Source organism: Oryctolagus cuniculus, chromosome 1 (genome assembly GCF_051225735.1).
Source record: "Oryctolagus cuniculus isolate XC-2025 breed Fujian yellow rabbit chromosome 1, ASM5122573v1, whole genome shotgun sequence".
Taxonomy (NCBI): domain Eukaryota; kingdom Metazoa; phylum Chordata; class Mammalia; order Lagomorpha; family Leporidae; genus Oryctolagus; species Oryctolagus cuniculus.
Genome location: NC_142867.1, coordinates 92813042 through 92833336, shown reverse-complemented (window position 1 = coordinate 92833336; position 20295 = coordinate 92813042). Strand labels below are relative to the sequence as shown.

Here is a 20295-nt window from a genome sequence, read left to right as displayed (position 1 = left end):
GTAATGTCACCCAGCCAGTAAGTAGTGGAGCTGATAAACGTAGTTCTGCCACACTGCCAAGGCGAAACTGCTTCTGCTACACCAGACCTCTCAGCACTGTTTGAAGTAAGACGTGCTAGTAGCAATTGATTTAAGAGATTTATGAGACTTGAAACTCTGATAGAAGTCTGGTCTTATATTTGAGGGCCTAGACCTAAATTAGGAAAATGTTAATTGACTATTGCCATAATTTACTTTTTTACAAAGCCAATTTCAGATGAGGTTGAGGAAACTCTGGAGAAGTGGAAGAGCATCTTGATTTCACCTGAAATCAAAAAAAGCAGAGTTTGCATATTAAACAATGAAGCTTAACATTCATAAATTCATGGGTTTTGTACTCAAGAAGAAAATATAAACTGCGTGAATATGAGATAAAGAATGAACAAATTACATGTGTGTTGTAATCTTATATTACAGTAGCACAATGATTTAAGCCACCTTGTTGGCAAACAGCGTGGTAATTTTCATGTTTTTATGTGAATGTTTTAAACCTCTTTCTCAATGGTATGTGTTATTTTTTTTAAAAAAATGTGTGTAGCATATTGTGCCTTTTCCTAAATGCCTACTGGCTAGCTAAATACATAATTGTAGGTGTCAGGTGTGGCTAGTTAGATGCTGCCTATAATTTGGTGTTTTACAAGTGAAAAGATGTGTAAATAATTACAAGCATCTCAAAGAGAGCCAGAAGGATGGTTTTGTTGAGAAAAGAAGTAGGAAAGCACCTTCAGGAAGGATGAAGGAGAGGCTGTTCTGTGTCAGAAAGAAATTAAATTTAAGAGAAATAAAGGAAAGAGGGAAAAATAATTCTGAGCAGTAACAGGAAGGACTGTGTTCCTTAAAAAAAATTCAATACTGGAATGTGTCATAAATAGAGTTCTAGAAACTGCTTGGCTCTGCCTTCAAAATATATCCAGGTCTGACCTCTCCCCACCTCACTGACCACTTTGGTTCAGGATACCGTTATGTTCCTTTCCATTTATTTCAATATCCTCTTAATCCCATGTCCCCCCTTGCCTTCCTAGAGCCTGTTCTTATCCTAGAAGTGAAAGTGATGCTGTTAAAATATGAGTCAGATTGTATCATTCCTCTTCTCAAAGCCCTCTACTTGCACTGTATTTCTGTCACAGAAATAATCCAAGTTTTCATAGGACACCAAGCCCTATTGCACTCCTGATCCTACTTTCTACTCCTGTTCTTTCTGGCTCTATCAACTCTCCCATTACCAACTTCCTGAAATGGTCCAGGGCACCGCTCAGTATCTTGGCAATTGGCTCTTTCCTCTCTCCTTCCTTTTCCCCAAACTCTTCCCACATCCAGCTCAACCTAACTTCCATCTCCAGTGGATGTCCTGAAGAATTCCAAACATCAATGATTGCCAGTTTCTCATTTAATTGTTAGCATTCTCCCACTAAGAGTGCTGTCAAGTTGTCTAATTTAATACTTCTATCAATAACAGATTAAGAATGGGCACGTGGCATAGCAGCTGAGAAGATGCCTGGGACACCTGCATCCCATATCAGAGTGCCTGGGCTCAAGTTCAGGTTCTGCTTCCAATTCTAGCTTCCTGCTAATGTGTAACCTAGGAGGCAGCAGATGATGGCCCTGGTACTTTAGTCTTCACCATGGGAGAGACCTGCATTGGGTTTTAAGTTCCTGGCTTCTGTGTGGCCCAACAGTGATTGTAATGGGAACTTGGGGAGTGAACTAATGGATGGAAGATTTCTGTATCTGTCTCTGTCCCTACCTTTCAAATAAATAAATACAGCAATTTTAAAAAGTATTAAGCAAATTAGATCTTAAGACTAGCAAGTTCAGCAAATGTATGAATCAATCACAGAAAATAGCCACCTGGGGTCTTTTTTATACTGTATAATCAGCAGCTAGAACAGTGTTGGCGCAATGGTTAATATTCAAAAGGTATTTGTTTACTGAATGGTCATTATCATTACCTTTTAAGGATGTATCTTTGTCTGTTATGGTGCCACAGGTTTTATGTTATTTAAGGCTCAAAATGACAGCTGACCTGTTATTTCCCAGATGAGGGGTATGAAGCACCAAGCTGTTAAATCATCTATTCAAGATCATAGAGCTAATAGCTGGTAGAACTTGGATAACAAAAGTAGATTTAGCCATAAAAGAGACATTTCACTTTGTAAGTCGAAAGGAATCACTGCTTCCCAAGAAAATACAATTTTAAATGCTGCTCTTTTGCATTTATTGGAAAATTTACAGTTTTTCTTTAAAAAGAAAATGTCAAACATGATTTTAAATGAGACCAAAAACCTGGTTAACTACCAAGAAAAAAAAGTGGGCAGACCTCAGACTCCCTTTTTGAAGTACTGAATGGCTGGAATAGGCTAGAGTTCTATCAAGTTAAGTTGCATTTCATGAGTGAAGACACTATATAGTACGTGCTTAGATATCTAAGAGTTTAAGCATATGCCCAATGTTTTCTGAAGCACTTGTCTGTACGATATTTGAAGAACACTGGGATTCCTGCTGTGGCCTGTGGTTCAGGGTGTAGCTTAGCAGATTTCCTGGTATAAGAGACAGGAGCGGGGCCAGTGGTGTGGCACAGAGGGTTAAGCCTCTGCCTGCAGTGCCAGCATCCCATATGGGTACCAATTTGAGTCCCAGCTGCTGCACTTCTGATCCAGCTCTGTGCTATGGCCTGGGAAAGCTGTGGAAAATGGCTTGGGACCTGCACTCACGTGGGAGACCCAGAAGTTCCTGACTCCTGGCTTTGGCCTGGCCCAGCCGCAACTCTTGTGGCCATTTGGGGAGTGAACCAGTGGTTGGAAGATTGATCTCTCTTTATCTCTGCCTTTCAAATAAATTGATAAATGTTTAAAAAGAGAGAGAGAGAGAAAGAGAGAGAGAAGGGGGGGGGGGAGGGACAGGAGCACCCTCCTCTGCTTGCTCTGCTGACTGCCAGGCTGTTGTAGTTTGAGCCAGGAGCTCCTTTCAGGTGTCATGCGCTCATGTCTTCGTGTCTGGTACCCAGTGCACATTTCTTTGCTGACATGTTCTGTATCACATCAGTTCCTAGTTCAAGACTCTTTAGGTCTACTTTTCTCCTTGGGGAAACTAAATAGCTATGTAATATCTATTTTGTTGTATGAACACATGAAATAAGTTGGTTTACTTTATTGTTGCATTAGTCTATAATGGTGCTCAATGAGATTTTGTTTCCTTCCATTCTTCTTTCCCTTGGCCTCTCTTCTTTTCTTTACTTTTATTAAGATACTCTAACCAGTTCCTTATTGCACAGCCCTCGTTCACACCCTGCCAAGTGTTCATTCCTCCCTTCTGTCTTTTTTTTTTTTTTTACTTGTTTGACAGATAGAGTTAGACTATGAGAGAGAGAGAGACAGAGAGAAAGGTCTTCTTTCCATTGGCTCACCCCCCAAATGGCCACTCCGGCCGGAGCTACGCCAATCCAAAACCAGGGGCCAGGTGCTTCTTCCTGGTCTCCCATGCCGGTGCAGGCGCCCAAGCACTTGGGCCATCCTCCACTGCCCTCCTGGGCCACAGCAGAGAACTGGACTTGAAAAGGAGCAGCTGGGACTAGAACCTGGCACCCATATGGGATGCTGACGCCACAGGCAGGGGATTAACCAAGTGAGCCATGGCGCCGGCACTCCTCCTTTCTCTTTTAACTTCAGTTTTATGTGACCAGCTCCCAATTAACTATTGGGAAAAACTAGTTGCAAATTCCGTCTCTTCTATGTGCATCTTTAGAATACTTTGGATTTTTGAAGAAGGCACTAAAAAAAAATTGTACAGTGAACCTTTTTACTCAGTTATTTGAAAGTAAGGTGCAAACATCATGATATTTTACCTGTTAATACTTCAAAATTAATATCCTAAAGACAAGGATATTCTTTTTTAAATATTTATTTATTTATATGAAATGCAGTGTTATAGAGAAAAGGAGAAAGAGAAATTTTCCATCTGCTGGTTCACTCCCCAAATGGCCACAATAGCCAGTGCCAGGCCACTCCAAAGCCAGAATCCAGGAGGTTTTTCCAGGTTGCCCACATGAGTGCAGGGACCCAAGCACTTGAGCAATCTTCTGCTACTTTTCCCAGGCCATTAGGAGGAAGCTGGATTGGAAGTAGCACAGCTAGGACTCCAACCAGTTCCAATATGAAATGCTGGTTCTGCAAACAGCAGCTTTACTTGCCATGCCACAATGCCAGCCCCAAGGATATTCTTTATTATAACAGCAACATTGTTACTCCTGATAAATTTAATGTTGATACAATAATTTTCTAATATTTATTGAATATTAGAATTTCTTTCTATGTTCCGAAAACGTGCTGTATAGAATCATTTTTCTCTATTCAGAATCCAATGAAGGACTATGCGTTTCTTTAGCCAACAATTCCATTTAGTTTCCTTTAACCTAAAAAAATCTTGGATCTTTTTTGTCATTCAGGACAGGCTAGCTGTTTAGTAGAAAGCCCCACAATCTGAATTTGTCTTATTTTTCCCCAACATGATTAGATTCATATTAAACTTTTTGACAGTAGTACTACACAGGTCAACAATGCTCAGACACTCCAGTCTCATGATGATCCCTTTACTTGTTTAAACATTGTTGAGAGCCTGAAAATTATCTTGTATGTGGATTACATCTGCCAGTATTTATATATTAGAAATTAAAACATAATTTCTGAACTTTCTATTAATTAATTCTTAAAATAACAGACCTATTAGATACTCTTTTTTTCAAACCAAAGACTATAATGACAAGCATTGCATTGTTTTAGAGTTTTAGAAGTCATTCTAATGTCTGCTTTAACAGAAGTCAGCTGGATCCTCATATTTACATCCATATTCAGTCTGTTGTAATATGTTGTTTTGGTTGAAGAATGAGAAGAAAACGTGACCTCACAGAGACATGTAGTTGGAAAACAGAGAAGTATTTTGTCTTTCAGACTTGATGAGTGGTGATCCTTTTTTTTAAGGGTTGCAAAGGATGATTTTCTGATTTTATTATTGTTTCTGATTTTATCAGTTATACGTTTTTTATAGTTCTTTCTTTGTTCCTTTTAAAAGGCAACTCTAATTTATAATAGAAAGCCTAATATATTCTTGATGATTTACATTTAATTACCAACTTTTAAGCTAATTTTAAAATGTGCTCTAGTAGCTGTCAGTGGTTGCCAGTGAATTTTTTCTTCTCTTATTCTTTTTTTGTTTGTTTGTTTGTTTCTCTTATTCTTTCCATTCCATGTGTCATTATGCATTCATGACTATTTGAATGAATGCTGTGTTCGAACTGTCTTAAGTCATTTTCTGTTTCTAACACTACAACATTATAGATTGGGTAAGTTATAAAGAAGAGAGGTTTATTTTGACTTACAGCACTGGCCCAATTGGGAGCCACTTCTGGTGGTGGCAGAGTCCCAAGGCAGCACAGGGCATCACATAGTGACAGAAAAGGAGTAGAGAAGAGAGCTAGTCAAACTGGCTACCCACTCTTGAGATAACTCATTCACCCATGAAACCAGTACTTTCCTTGGAGGATTAATCTATTTATGAAGGCAGAGCCCTATTAAAGTCCTCTTTAAAGTCCCATCTCTTAGGCCAGCGCCACGGCTCAATAGGCTAATCCTCTACCTGCGGCGCCCGTTTCTATCTCGGTTGCCCCTCTTCCAGGCCAGCTCTCTGCTGTGGCCCAGGAAGGCAGTGGAGGATGGCCCAAGTGCTTGGGCCCTGTATCTGCATGGGAGACCGGGGAAAGCACCTGGCTCCTGGCTTTGGATCAGCCGCAGCGGCCATTGGAGGGTAAACCAACGGAAAAGGAAGACCTTTCTCTCTGTCTCTCTCTCTCTCACTGTCCACTCTGCCTGTCAAATAAATAAATAAATAAATAAATAAAGTCCCATCTCTTATTACCTCATATTGGGAATTAAATTTCAACATGAGTTTTGAAGGTGACAAATCATACGTTTTTATACAATTTTATTAGCCCTCAGTCAAGTCAAATCCTCAAATCCTCTGTCACAACAAAGCATCTCAGGCTTAACGTGTACATTTATTTAAAATAAAAAACTTATTTGAAAGGGAGAGTTACAGAGAGGGTTTGGGGAAGGTGGGAGAGGGAGAGAGTGAAAGTGAGCACATGAGAGAAAATCTTCCATCTGCTGGTTCACACTCCAGATGGTCACAAAGGCTGGGACTGGGCAATGTTGAAGCCAAGAGCCTGGAATCCATCCATGTCTGCTTTCCTAGGCACATTAGTAGGGAATTGGATTGGAAGTGGAACAGCTAGGACTCGAACCAGTGCTCATATGGGATGCTGACATCGCAGCTGGTGGCTTAACCTACTAGACCGAAACATTGGACCCTCAAGTTAAACATTTCTTTCCCCAGTCCCAGATCATCCATTTCTTATGTGATACAAAATTGACACTAGGCATTGCCAAATGTCCTATAAAGGATGAGAGAAGGAGGTAAAATTACCCCTTGTTGAGAATTATTGGCTTACATTTATATTTCTAGCAATATTAAAATATTTACCAAATTGTTCCATCTATATGCATATGAGGGGGTCTTCAAAAAGCTTATGAAAAATGTGTGTTATGAAAAGAATATGCATGGATTAGAAATTTTTTCAACAAAAGTGGTCTTTAATTACATTTTCCATGAACTTTCTGAAATACTTTTGTATCTGTACGCGTATTTGTATGCATATGCATAATATCTGTGTGACCCCTAACAATAAACACACTTTGTAGCTTGTCTTTCCATCCCCTGCATGAAATTTTACACCAGTCCCAGAGTTTTTAATCAAAAGAACAATCCCATGTCTATAATCAAAATGCCCAGGCCAACGTTTTAGTCAAAATTCCAAAATCTCATTTCTTTTCGGATTTCCCCCTTGCCCCAGTGCAGCAGCACATGCTTGGGCTTGAAGTTTCCAGGGTAAAATGAACACGATCAGCTTCTTCTCTGTTTATCCAACTATACTCCTATGGACCCATTAGTACTTTAGTTGACCTCTCCAGGACCAAGGATGAGAAGTGAGGTTGGAGAGGGGCAGAGTTGTCTCCAGCAGGTAAAAGTGTAACTCTCACCAGCATTCCCGGCATTTGGTAGATCCTTAGAGCCTCTGCTTCTCCTGACTGCCTCTTCTGGTGGGTCCATGGAGCTGTTTCGCTGGGAAGTTCCAACTGTCATCTGACAGTGAAGGTGATGCCTCTCTTCTCTGCCACTTCTGATTGTGACCCTCAGCTCTGGACTCTGAGTGGGCAACCCTCTGTAGCCCTGTTGGATCACAGTGTCCTCCAGGTTATCCTTTTAGAACAATCTTTTAGCAGAAAGAAAGAAATTTTATTGACAAATATTGTCAGAAAAATACTCAAATTAAACACATGAAGCTTATGAAGTATTACCAAGTAAATGAAGCTATGTTACTATCACCCAAATGTATAAAGTTAAAAATCACTGGGCTTCCTGAAGCCCCATTTTGCTCTCTCTGGCCACTTTACCCACCACCACTCCAACTTCTAACATCAGAGATTGGTTTTGACACTTTGAGAACTTTATACTAATAGAACAATACAGTATTTTTCTGTGTCTACTTATTTCTCACATTATACTTATGTAACCCAGCCACATTTTTGAATGGGTTAGATAGATATTCATTCATTCTCATAGCTGTATAATGTTACACTGAATAAAATAGTTTATTTACATATTATGTACATTATTCTATAGATCATCATTTGCAACCTTTATGTCATTGTTTCATATTTGCACATGTGCTCAAACTTGTCCCTAAAGGTATTTTTTGTATTTATTTCTTATAGAATTCCTAGAAAATTTCAGTGATCCTATACCAGTCTTTGTTTTTTGGCACAGGTTCTTATACCATGTGGTAGTGAAAATTCACCCTCTATTATAGACTAAGATTTTATATAGCTTGTTTTGTTTTTAGTCATGGTTGATTTCTTCCCCCATCCAATGTTTTGGATAGATGTGTAATTTTTAAAATATATTTATTAATTTATTTTCATCTATTTAAAGGCAAGGCAACAGAGATCAAGAGCAGGAAGGAGGGAGGGAGGGAAGGGGGAGACAGAGATAGAGGTCTTTTACTGGTTGGTTCATTCTTCCAAATGTCTACAACTACCTGGGCTGGGCATGGCTGAAGCTAGGAACTCAGAACTCCATCTGGGTCTCCCATGTGGGTGGCAGGGACCCAAGCACTTAAGCCATCATCTGTGTCTCCCAGGATGCATTAACAGGAAGCAGGATTAGAAGGAGAGGTGCTGGGACTTGAACCAGAACTTCAATGTGGGATGTAAGGGTCATAAGCAGTGGCTTAAGCTGCTTCCTTACAATGCCTGCCTCCAAGAAATCATAATTCTTCAAGACTTTGGAAAAGGAGAGAGAAATATGTAGTGAAATGAGAAAAGAATTGAATATATATGTTTAATACATAAAGGAATAAAATAGAGAAAGTCAGTTTAGTACTCCCTGCAAATTGCAGACTTGGGAGCTGGTACACAGAGGGCAGATTCTTTCTACCACAAACTCACTGAATGTTGGATACAATTTAAAAGCATGCTTCCTGTCAGGGACAGAAAGAGAGAGAGAGGTGGGGTGGGGGCGGGAAGGAAGGAAGGAAGGAAGGGAGGGAGGGAGGGAGGAAGGGGAGGATCTCTGTGAACCATAAATGAATGCCAGTCCCAAGAAGAACGAAATCTGTACTGTTGCAAATTTTAGTTATGAGTTCCTCAGGTTTGGAGAGGGGCTTAGGGAGAGCTAGACAGTATCTCCTAATTGAATGAACTCTCCTATTGTTTATGACTATGACATGCTTCTTGTTAGTGGTGGCTTCTAGCTTATAAATGCTTTGAATGTCTTCTGACTCCAGATGGAGAAGGTGTAGGGAGACAGCAAGAATGTTAGAAAATGGAATGTTGCAAATGAGTTATTTAATAGTGACTTGTTAAATACTGGCAATTTTATGTTGGACTAATGAGAAACAATAATGTGCAGTTTGAGCCCTCAACCTTTGGTTTATGAGGAATGAGCAAGTGTATCTGGACAAGGATGAATTTTTCAAAACAAGAGTATAAATTGAGGATTATTTTCTGAAGAAAAGTGCTAGCAGAGGTGGTTATGTTGGATTTGCAACCCACCAAGTTTAATATTTGACATATTTCCAGGATAATATTGTGACATGGTCAACAGATTTGTGCCTGAGATTTCTTCATCTGCATATACAGCCAGGTACATGATGGGATGGCACATGGAATAGGTGGCTCTTTCTGTATTCCTTGCATTCTTGGTGGCTCTGAGTCCTGACCAAGTGTTGTAGTGGCAGTGCCTGGGCGTCATGCCAAATTATCTGAGTCAGCTCCAGTTAGAATTGTCTGGCTGCAAAATTGCTTTGGCCAAAAGAAAAAAAAAATGCTTAGAGAAGACTAACCTCTAATTACACCCCTTTATTTTGCTTGCATGATGATTTGCTCGCACTTTGGCAACCCATGACATAGTGATAAAAGTGACCATAGCTGAGGGTAGACTGAGTTTCCATATTTCTTTAAGGCTTTCCAGATCTCAATGAGTAATGCCAACCCTTTAACATAGTGACTTCATGCCAGTGGTCTCAATCACTTCACAAATATTAAAAATGTTCCTTTATACTCCAAGCATAAATACTGTACTTCTAAGCTCTTTTTCTCCCTCAAGATATGTAAATATTGCATTTTTAATGTAACTTTAATTTCCTTAATTATACTTGAAAATGTTTAAATTTATTTAGTACTATCAATTCTTTCATACAAGACTTCGTATGCTCTCTATCTATTGCTGACTGGGTTACATCTTCAGGAACCTCTTTAGGAAAATTGAGGGACCTTATTTCTTCATTTTATGTATATTTGAGAATATTTTTTCCTTGCCTGTATGTACATGAACATCACAAACACTAACAAACAGATATTAAGTGCCCTTGAATAACTTCACTTGATATGAAAGTCTTAAATCACATCTACAATAAATCTAACTATATGTTTGGGAGTTAGCCATGTGATAAACATGATTATAGCATGAATTCATAATGTACTTGCTATTCGCCAGACCATTCTATGTTCTTATGTGAACACATGTAATCCTTAGATGCAACCCTAGGTATTAATATTATATTCATTTGTTTGCTAAAGATCTTTTAGCTAATAATAAATTGTGAGTTTTAATTTCAAATTTAAGTAGTACGGCTCCCAAGTCCCTACTCTTAACATCCTGTAATACCTCTCAAGAAAATTAGCCTAAAATATTTAGTAGTGTGACTTTAGGGATGTTATTTAATGAAAATAATAATCCTCTCATAATTTCTGTGATAATTAAATGAGTTAATACACATAGCTCATAACAATGCCTGGCATATATAATAAGTGCTTCTTGTTGTTATCTCGAGAATATTAAGCTGCAGATCTGAGCCTAGAACAAACAGTTACTGCTCTTTAGCACTAGGTAGAGTGTCAACAAATAACAGACATTTTAATTTAGTAGGAAAGAGGTGGATTATTTAATGCTAGCATTGTATTATAGCAGATACTCACTAATCAATTCTTATTGAATAAATAAGAATTTTGTGAAAGTGTAAAACCACTTCATAAATATTAATCAATAGATATTAAGTATTCTTTTGGTCTGACTAGACAGAATGGAAATATTTTGGTCTTTTCCTGTTGCAATCACAAAAACACATCAGACTGAATATAAACATGAGAACTTGCTTCTCACAGCTGGAGAGGATGGGAAGTCCCAGGTCGAAGTGCTACATATTTGGTGTCTTGTAAGGGCTTGATCTCTGCTTCTAGGATGGCACCTGTTGCTGTGTTTTCACTTGGCAGAGGGAAAGGGAGAATAAGCTTGTGCCCTCACGCCCTTTTATGAGGACACTGATTGCATCAGTGAGGCTGGAGCATTCAGAACTTCACTCCTAAAGGCCCCTCTTCTTGATACTGTTGTACTGGGTGGAATTCAGCTTTCAGAATGAATTTGGGAGAAACACAGGCATTCAAACCCTAGCAGGAAGGAAACATGAAAATGAAAATAGTTCCATGGTAATGAAATTGTAGCTGATTTTCTGTTTTGAATTTCCTTAGTTTGTTTGAAGAATTCTCTAACAATATAGTGTATGATATTATAACCAGATAACCACTACATTTGACCTCACTTACGTTGAAAGCCTTGATTATGCTAAGCCACTTCATAAGAATAGTGAATGTACAAGGCAAATTACTGTATGCCAAAGAGTAAATGAAATTGTTAGAAGACATCAAATGTTCAACAGCCTCATTCAGTGACTAAGGAAAGTGTGGAGCCAGGGAATTCAGAGTGAAATAGATTTCCTTTCCTCTGCTGCTGGAATTTTGGGGAATGGAAAAATGTGATGAGAAAGCAAGATATCATTTGGAAAGAGAAAATATTTTATGAGGAAAGGGAGGTAAAATGATGGTACAAGATTTGAAAGCTGGGGGAAGGAATGGTTTTAGGAGGACAGAGAGCCTGAGAACCTTGGTAAAGAAATTCTTTTTCTGAGACAGTGAAGAAGGAGGTGCTGTTGTCAGTAATTGAAGAAGCAGAAGTGAAACAAATCAGCAGCACTCTACATGCAGTTGTTTTCACCAGGCTTGTTTTCTATGTTTATGGCCAAGGTGTATAGGATAGTACCATCTCCTTTCAAACAACTGTTACATCCTTGTGCACTACTTGCTTTGTCTTCTGTATAGTATGGAAAAATCTATTTTCTGTTATTTCTTCTGAAAGATTTGTATAGGGGATACACAGACAGATAGGCTGAGTGACTTACAAACATCATTTAGCAGAGATAGATTGATTGACAAACAAATATCTTACTCCCACAGTCACTCCTTTAACCTGGGTATATAACTCATGGGAAAGTCTAATCAGAGTGGTGTGCAGTACATTCTGCTAACCTGTAGTACAGGCATTATGTGCACAGAAGTGAGCATGAATATGAAGCTTCATAACTACCCTTATTAAAAAGAAAGCCCAACTCCAGGGACCCCAAATAAGACAATGAACATTAAGATGTGGCTGTACACAGACATAAGTTCATGGAGGAATACGTTTTAAGAAAAGAATATATTTTTCTAAAAATGCCCCAGATCAAGAACCATTGTGTCATCAGCTGTGGAACAGATATGGCCTTTTTGGGTTTTTGCCCTTTGCTACTTGTGCATATCCATCCTTTCCTCTGCTTGATTAAGTACATGTTTAAGGACCTCTGTAATCTTTCCTGCAAGCTTTGCTTGAAGAATGACTGTGATTTCTGATTTTGATGTTGACAGATGTAAAATACTGCAGGGAAATGTCACGATGTTTTAAAAAAATATTTATTTAACTTGGAAGGCAGAGAGAGAGAGATTTCCCATCTGATGGTTCACTCCCCAAATGGTTGTAAATGGATAGGGATAGGCCAGGCTAAACTCCATCCAGGTCTCCCATGTGGATGGCAAGGGCCCAAATACTGGAGCCATCTTCAGGTTCTTTCCCAATAGCATTAGCAGGGAGCTGGATGGAAAGCAGAGTAGCTGGGACTTGAACTGACACCCAAAAGGGAATGCTGTTACTGTAAATAGCAGCTTAACCAGCTGTACCACAATGCTAGCCCAATTTCATGATTTTTTTAAAAATTATCTGTTATACTTAAGGGATATGTGTAGTCTTGTAGTGTCAAAAGACAATCTGATTTAAAGGTATTTTTGGAAAAATAGAGTGCAAACAGTAAATTTTCCACTTAATTGATGGTTGCACATTTCAGCTGATATTTTCTCCAATTTCATTCAATCTTAACACATTAGATTGCTTCATACCATATTTAATGGGACATATTTGTGTTTTAAAAATCATCATTGTTGGCTGGCGCCATGGCTCACTAGGCTAATCCTCCACCTGCGGTGCTGGCACCCTAGGTTCTAGTCCTGGTTGGGGCACTAGGTTCTGTCCCGGTTGCTCCTCTTCCAGTCCAGCTCTCTGCTGTGGCCCAGGAGGGCAGTGGAGGATGGCCCAAGTGCTTGGGCCCTGCACCCGCAAGGGAGACCAGGAGGAAGCATCTGGCTCCTGGCTTTGGATCAGCGCAGCGTGCTGGCCGTGGTGGCCATCTGGGGAGTGAACCAACGGGAAAAGGGAGACCTTTCTCTCTGTCTCTCTCTCTCTCACTAACTCTGCCTGTCAAAAAAAAAAATCATCTTTTTTTTTTTTTTTTTTTTGACAGGCAGAGTTGGACAGTGAGAGAGAGAGAGAGAGACAGGTCTTCATTTGCCATTGGTTCACCCTCCAATGGCCACCGCGGCCGGCGCGCTGCAGCCAGCACACTGCGCTGATCCGAAGCCAGGAGCCAGGTACTTATCCTGGTCTCCCATGGGGTGCAGGGCCCAAGTACTTGGGCCACCCTCCACTGCACTCCCTGGCCACAGCAGAGAGCTGGCCTGGAAGAGGGGCAACCGGGACAGAATCCGGCGCCCCAACCGGGACTAGAACCCGGTGTGCTGGCGCTGCAAGGCGGAGGATTAGCCTAGTGAGCCACGGCACTGGCCCTATCATTGTTGAATATTGAGTTCATATTCCAGACTGTATCAAAAGCATAAGTAGTTTCCCTTACGTGAAATGACCCCAGGACAATGTGTTTGATTTCTATTTCTTCTATAATTCTTTCTTCTCCTTTATTGAGTACTCTTTTCTATTTTACATTGTTCTTTCATTATCATGGTTACTATTCACAGTGTTTTCTAATTTGTGGTCAAAGTAAACCAAGTACAGTAGTCAGTATAATAAAGGTTTTTTTTTTTAAATATGCTATTCATAAACATTAAATCCTTTAAGAGAGAATCAGCCCCAGATAGGACTAAGTGGGTAGATTTTTAGGAAATCTATTTCAGAGACCTCTTTAATTGTCTAATCTTTATCTGTTTCCTTAAAGTCTTAGAAGTCATAAAGAAGGGTTTTACTAAGGAGTCCACTATCTTTCACAAATAGTGTTTATCAGCACCAAACCTGAAATGACAGAAGTAGCTAAAGGCAGTGTGGTGGTGACCAGCATTCAGAAGGTTCACAAAATGTACCAAATATATTTTAAAGGAGCCCTGGAATTGATTTTTATGCCATATTCCTCCTCTCATTTAGGCTTCTGAAAGCACAGGTGAAGTATTGAGCAGATTTATGACATCACCAACATTCATCATGCTGAGCTAAAGGCTGACTGAGAGATTCATACACTTGCTGATGTGCACCTACCCCAGGGTATTTCAATCGTTGCATAGAATTTCCAGGGGTCTTTAGATGTTGTAAGTATTTTTCACTTTTTGTTTGTTTTTTATTTTAGGGCAGCATAACTATTTATGTGCTGGAAGAAATGACTGCATTGTTGATAAAATCCGCAGGAAAAACTGCCCGGCGTGTCGCCTTAGAAAGTGCTGTCAAGCTGGCATGGTCCTTGGAGGTAATTCTGATGTTTTCATCAATAGTGTACTATCTAGTATTTATGCTATCAGACAGTGCAGTAGAAAAATCCTAATTGTTCTTATTTATTTTTGTTCTTCCTTTTTTTATGCCTTGATTGTTGGTAGTAACTTCATCCTTGACTATGTAAATTAAGCAATGTATACCATTCTATTACCTATAGATTTCCAGCATATTGAAATCTGTCATGAGAAAACTCCATTAATCTCTGTTCTCTATAAGTAAGATTATTAGAAGTGCATTGACCTGTTTGAATCACATGAATTGGAGTCTATGCTTTGTAGCTCAGTGCTAGTGTGGCCTTGAGCAAATCACTAACCTTTTTTGGGCCTCTGTCTCTTCATATGGAAAATGAGAGCATTGAATCAGCTCAAAAATTGATTCTGCAGATTGGTCAGGCGCATTGCTTTTCAGATCCTATAAATGATTGATTCAAGCAAGGTCGGTGGAACTGAAGTCTGACTCCATTTGATACTTACATTCATAATTGCTCTTCCCCATATTTTCATCATTATTAAAATATCTAACTATTTCAGTAAATCAACAAACAATAAATACTGGCAAGGATGTGAGGGAAAAGGTACCCTAATCGACTTTTGGTGAAAATGTAAACAGTACAGCCATTGTGGAAGACAGTATGGAGATACCTCAGAAAGCTGACAATAGATCTACCATATGACCCAGCAATCCCACTCCTGGGAATTTACCCAAAAAAATAAAATAAAATAAAATAAAATCAGCAGATGAAAGAGTTTTCTGTACCCCCATATTCATTGCAGCTCAATTCACAATAGCTAAGATATGGAGTCAATCCAGATGTCCATCACCTGATGACTGGATAAAGAAATTATGTTATATATACACTATGGAATACCATTCAACTGATAAAAAAAGTGTGAATCCTGTTTTTTGCAACAAAATGAATGAACTGGAAACAATTATACTTAATGAGATAAACCAGTCCCAAAAAGACAAATACCATATGTTTTCCGTGATCTGTGGTAACTAATAGAGTACCAAAAATATATACAAGTGTATAGAAGTTAACATTTTCAGATTCCATGACTGTTTACACCCCTTGTCTTTACTGTTGAGGAACAGTGTTTTTTCTTCTTACTATTTGTTGAACTCTATACTTAGTGTAGAGTTAACCTTATGAGTATAAAGTAAACTAAAAGTAGATCCTTGTAAAAATTAAAGAGAGGGAACAAGAGAGGAAGGATGGGAGTATGGGTGGGAAGTATCACTATGTTCCTAAATCTATATCTAAGAAATACATGAAATTCGTATACCTTAAATTTAAAAAAGAAAAAGGGATTAATTTTATATAATGACTAATGTCTTGAATGAAATAAAACAGAATAAGGAAGATGAAGAGCTCTGGGTCATGAAACCCAATCCTTTCTCCTACATTTCCTTTAGTTAGCCATATCCTATGTAATACTATCTGGGAGTCATGGTTTTATTTCTATTTCTTTTTTGAGATTTACTTATTTATTGAAAAGCAGAGTGACAGAGAGAGAGGGAGAGACAGAGAAAGATATTCTATCTGCTGGTTCGTTCCCCTGATGGCTACAATGCTATACCTCAGTGCCTGCCCTGGGAGTCATGGACTTTACATCTAAATTTGAATTCTCTAAAACATAGTAAAATGTGTACATAATTGTTGAAAAATATTTCTAAAAGTGCTTATTCAGTATGCCATCTAAAAAGCTTGTGTTCTATCAATGTGCTGTGTATCTTCAGTTGCGAAATGCACTATGCAGACCAATATTTGTCAAGTTTGAAGGCTACCGAAACGTTACCTCCACTCTAAAGCCTTTGCCCACATGCTCAGACAAAACTAATGCTCCAGGCAACACACTGGGCATTCTACAATAATTCACTGAAATCAGATCACTGGCAGGGTTTTATAAGTTCTTGATTAGAGATCTGTATCCCCTAAGTTAAGGGCAATCAATGAGCAGTTCTCAAGCTTATGTGTGTCTACAACAGTGCTTGACTTAAAAAAGCACTTGCTAGTCATTAAATGAATAAATCCACTATCTCACCAGATTAAAGGTTATTTTTTAGTCCCACAACTCAATTTCCTCCTCTTTTTATTTCTTCTTTACCCTTCGAAGTCTTCAGAAACTTCCTAAATTTTAGAAATTAGGGCTTTCTCACGATATCACATATCTAGTTAATATTGGACTGAGGAAAAAACCCAAAGAAATTCTGACTCCTGGCACAGTAATTGTGTTTTCTACATCTTACTTGCCTTAGAAAACAGCAGAACTTGTAGCACTGAAGCTGAGATTTCATCAGGATCTTTGACCTTTAATGTTCTCGCAAATGGCTTGAAAAATTTCTTCAACTTCATAGCAGAATAGGAATGGCAGAGTTATGGGTTGAACCTTCGAGTATTCCTAAAGAATTTGATGTTTTCTCAATATTCTAGACGTCAGCCTATCATTTAAGTTTCTGTAACCTTTCATTATCTTTCATATCCTAATTCCTTGTTCTTTTGGTGTACGGTTCCAGTGCTCCCTATGTCATACTCTACCACCTCCACAGTTATTACTGTATTTTCACATCGTCTCTATCCTTATTTATTTTAATTAACTTTAGCTTTTTCTCCCTTCCTCCCTTTTTCCTTCCTTTCCTTTCTACTGCCCCTCTCCCTCCAGTTGTTCATTAACTGTGTATTGAGTCCTTCCTTCTTATCAGATTCTATTCTAAGATCTGGGAGTAGAACAACAAACACAATGAACATAGCCTTGCCCTCATATGGCTTATACTCCAGGGGAAGAAGTGACAAGCATGTATGTGAAATGATGGTTAGAGACCATAGAAAATGTTGAGTAAGTTGTGTTAATTGGAAATGTCAGGAAGGGTGTCAGTGCTGGCCACTTGATGCTGATAAATGTTTTCAGTTCACTTAGTCATTTGTTAAGCATAAGATTGCTAACATCATGTGTTTGATACACTGTAGTTTTTCTAAAACTTAAAAATGCATTCCTAATTCTTAAAATACTGCTTAAAACTAGCTCATCTACCTAAAAGCAGCTCACCGGAGTAAGTGTTTAGACTAGCAGTTGAGATGCCACCGGGGTGCCCACTTCCAATATCAGAGAGTCTAAGTTCGCATCCTGCCTCTGCTCCTGATTCCAGCTTCAGGCTAGTGTGCATGCTTGGAGGCAGCAGATGATGACTCAAGTTTGGATCCCTGCCACCTGTGTGGGAGATATGGACTGAGTTCCTAGTCCTTGTCACTGTGGGCATTTAGGGAGTGTATCAGTGGATGGGAATGTCTAGTACCTCTGCCTCCAAAATAAATACATAAAACATAAATTTAAAGTATCAACAGTTCACCTGCCACAAGTGGTGTGTGTTCCACTCTGGAAAGAGTGTATGAGCCTAAGATTTTTTGAATATCCATTGTATTAAGAACCCTACTTAGTCCTGTCATGGCTGTCCTTGTGCACAGTACTATACAATTCTTAATAAGATCATTGTAAAGAAGAGGAGTGTCATAAAAGTAGTAACACACATGCTATGCAAAAGAGAGAAAAGGAAGGAAATAATTCTGAGAGTTAGTAAGAGCTTCAGAGAGAAGACTCTCAAAAGGTGAATAAATTTTTAATAAATGGAAACAGAGAAAGGTGTTTCTACAATGAAAATAATATGTATGACAAAAACATAGACATTCCAGTGATGATAGTTTTTCTGGAAAGTAAGTTATTTAGTGGGAACAGGAAGAAGTGAAGCTTGAAAGCTAGGTTGCATCAGATTCTGGAGTTTGGCCTTTGCTAGGTAGGCAAAGGACCAGTGATCTTTCCAAATAAACTCTCCTTGGTCTGTCCATGAATAAAGCCCAGCAAGCTAAATGCAGCACCTGGTGCCTCTCATTGATAGCAGCTGTGTCCTTTGTCGAAGCCTTTCTCCCACTGATCCTTTGTGTACTTTCCCCTGTCTTCACATGTTTTACTTTCACCTTTCACGATTCTCCCTTCACTCCTTGTGAACTCTGACATGTTTCATGCTAAGTGTGACTTTTGAAAACCTTCCCATTTCCTCAGTCACTGCAGGGGCAGAAGTTTTGTGGGGACCCCGTAAAATGTAGTATTTTTCATATCTGGGTCAGTGGACAGACTTTGAGCCAACTCAGATTGGAGTTCATTCTGAATCTTCTTGTTTCAGCTTTCCTTCTCCTATAATGGAAGGTTGACCCAATGGGCCACAGTGGAAATGATAAGGGACCCAGCTACCCAACCCCTCTCCCACCCTACATGAGACATTGGGAACTGACTCTCCCTCTTCCCATTATATGCTTAGTTCATTGTTTTATAACTGTGTATTTACTGGGATGAAAGGGGCAGAGACCCAAGCAACTCAGAGCAGGGTCACCTTTTTGGGTACAAAGCTGTCATCAACTTCAGTTTCTGTATATTTCTTCTGCTTAAGGGCAGAATTGGTTCCATGATAGGGCAGAACTTAGTGCATGATGAAATGGCCCCACATCAAATATAGAAATGATGAATAGGCATCATTGTGAGCAGAGTTATCATTGCCTAGCAACACGGTCCCTAAGTTTCGTGTCCTCCAGTCTCATGAGGGTTCTGAGTTCCCTGTGGCCATCCTGTGCCCTACTTCTCCTGAAATCTAAAACATATTTTCCCTTGATTGTCCAAATCAGGACAACTTCTGAGAATGGAAGAGAATGCTATCAATAATTGAACTGGGATAACAGCTATCAATGGAGACAGTCCCAAACTAACTGGTCATATGGGGAACCTTCATTTTCCCAGTTAAAAGATACAAATGTGTGCTGGCCAAAACAAATATATATTTCTGGGGATAAGAATAAAATGTCAAATGTTTACATATATAATACTTAGCACACTAATTTAGCTAAATAAATATTTAAATTGAAGACAGAAATGTACTGTTTAAAAGTGCTGCTCCTCTACATTCACATTTCCTTTCAATAATGATTTCACGTTTGAAAATAGGGTCCTGAGTGTCTAGAGCATCTTTAAAGTCAGCTCATCATTTTGAAGGGAGTACAATTTTATTTATTTATTTAAATTATTTTATTTATTTATTTAAAATGTTTTATATATACACTTTTTTTTTTTTTTTTACAAAGTAGCAAAGTTTATTGGGGATAGGGCATTCATCAAAGCAGATGGGACAGAGAATGACCAGTTACTCAGACTGGGGAAAGCCAGGTAATGTGGTTAAATGGAGAGAATACACCTGGCAGGCCAGGCGGGTGGCTCAGCAGAGACTTGAGAGCTGAGCGTGCAGTCTGGGGCTCATAAGGTAAAGGGTCCAGTTTTTCCTGCCATTTGTGTTTCCCCTCCATGTCAAAGAAGATTCTTCTCAGGTTATACTACTCAGGGCTGTCAGACTGGAATCCATGCATATAACCACAATTAGAAGTTTATCAGCCTGCTGGTGCCCCACGAGCATCTGTGCTTTTGTCTTTGAACCAGGAGTGGTTTTGGCTTTAAAGCAGGAGCTTTGGAATTAAACCTAGCTTCCAAATATTTTTTTAACTTTTATTTAATAAATATAAATTTCCAAAGTACGGTTTATGGATTACAGTGGCTTTTCCCCCCCATAACTTCCCTCCCACCCACAACCCTCCCATCTCTCACTCCCTCTTCCATTCCATTTGCATCGATTCATTTTCAATTATCTTTATATACAGAAGATCAATTTAGTATAAATTAAGTAAAGATTTCAACAGTTTGC

At 39.0% G+C, this 20295-nt stretch overlaps 1 protein-coding gene across 3 annotated transcripts in view; it reads left to right on the top strand.

Annotated features, from left to right (window-relative positions):
• The window catches only part of PGR (progesterone receptor), a 71852-nt gene that overhangs the window by 14327 nt on the left and 37230 nt on the right, over positions 1–20295 (top strand). For all 3 annotated transcript variants that reach the window (XR_517023.5, NM_001082267.1, XM_017350681.4), the window contains 1 exon segment: positions 14417–14533. Coding sequence is in view for 2 of the 3 variants with exons in the window: in NM_001082267.1 (NP_001075736.1) it covers positions 14417–14533 (117 nt within the window). In the remaining variant the exon portion in view is untranslated.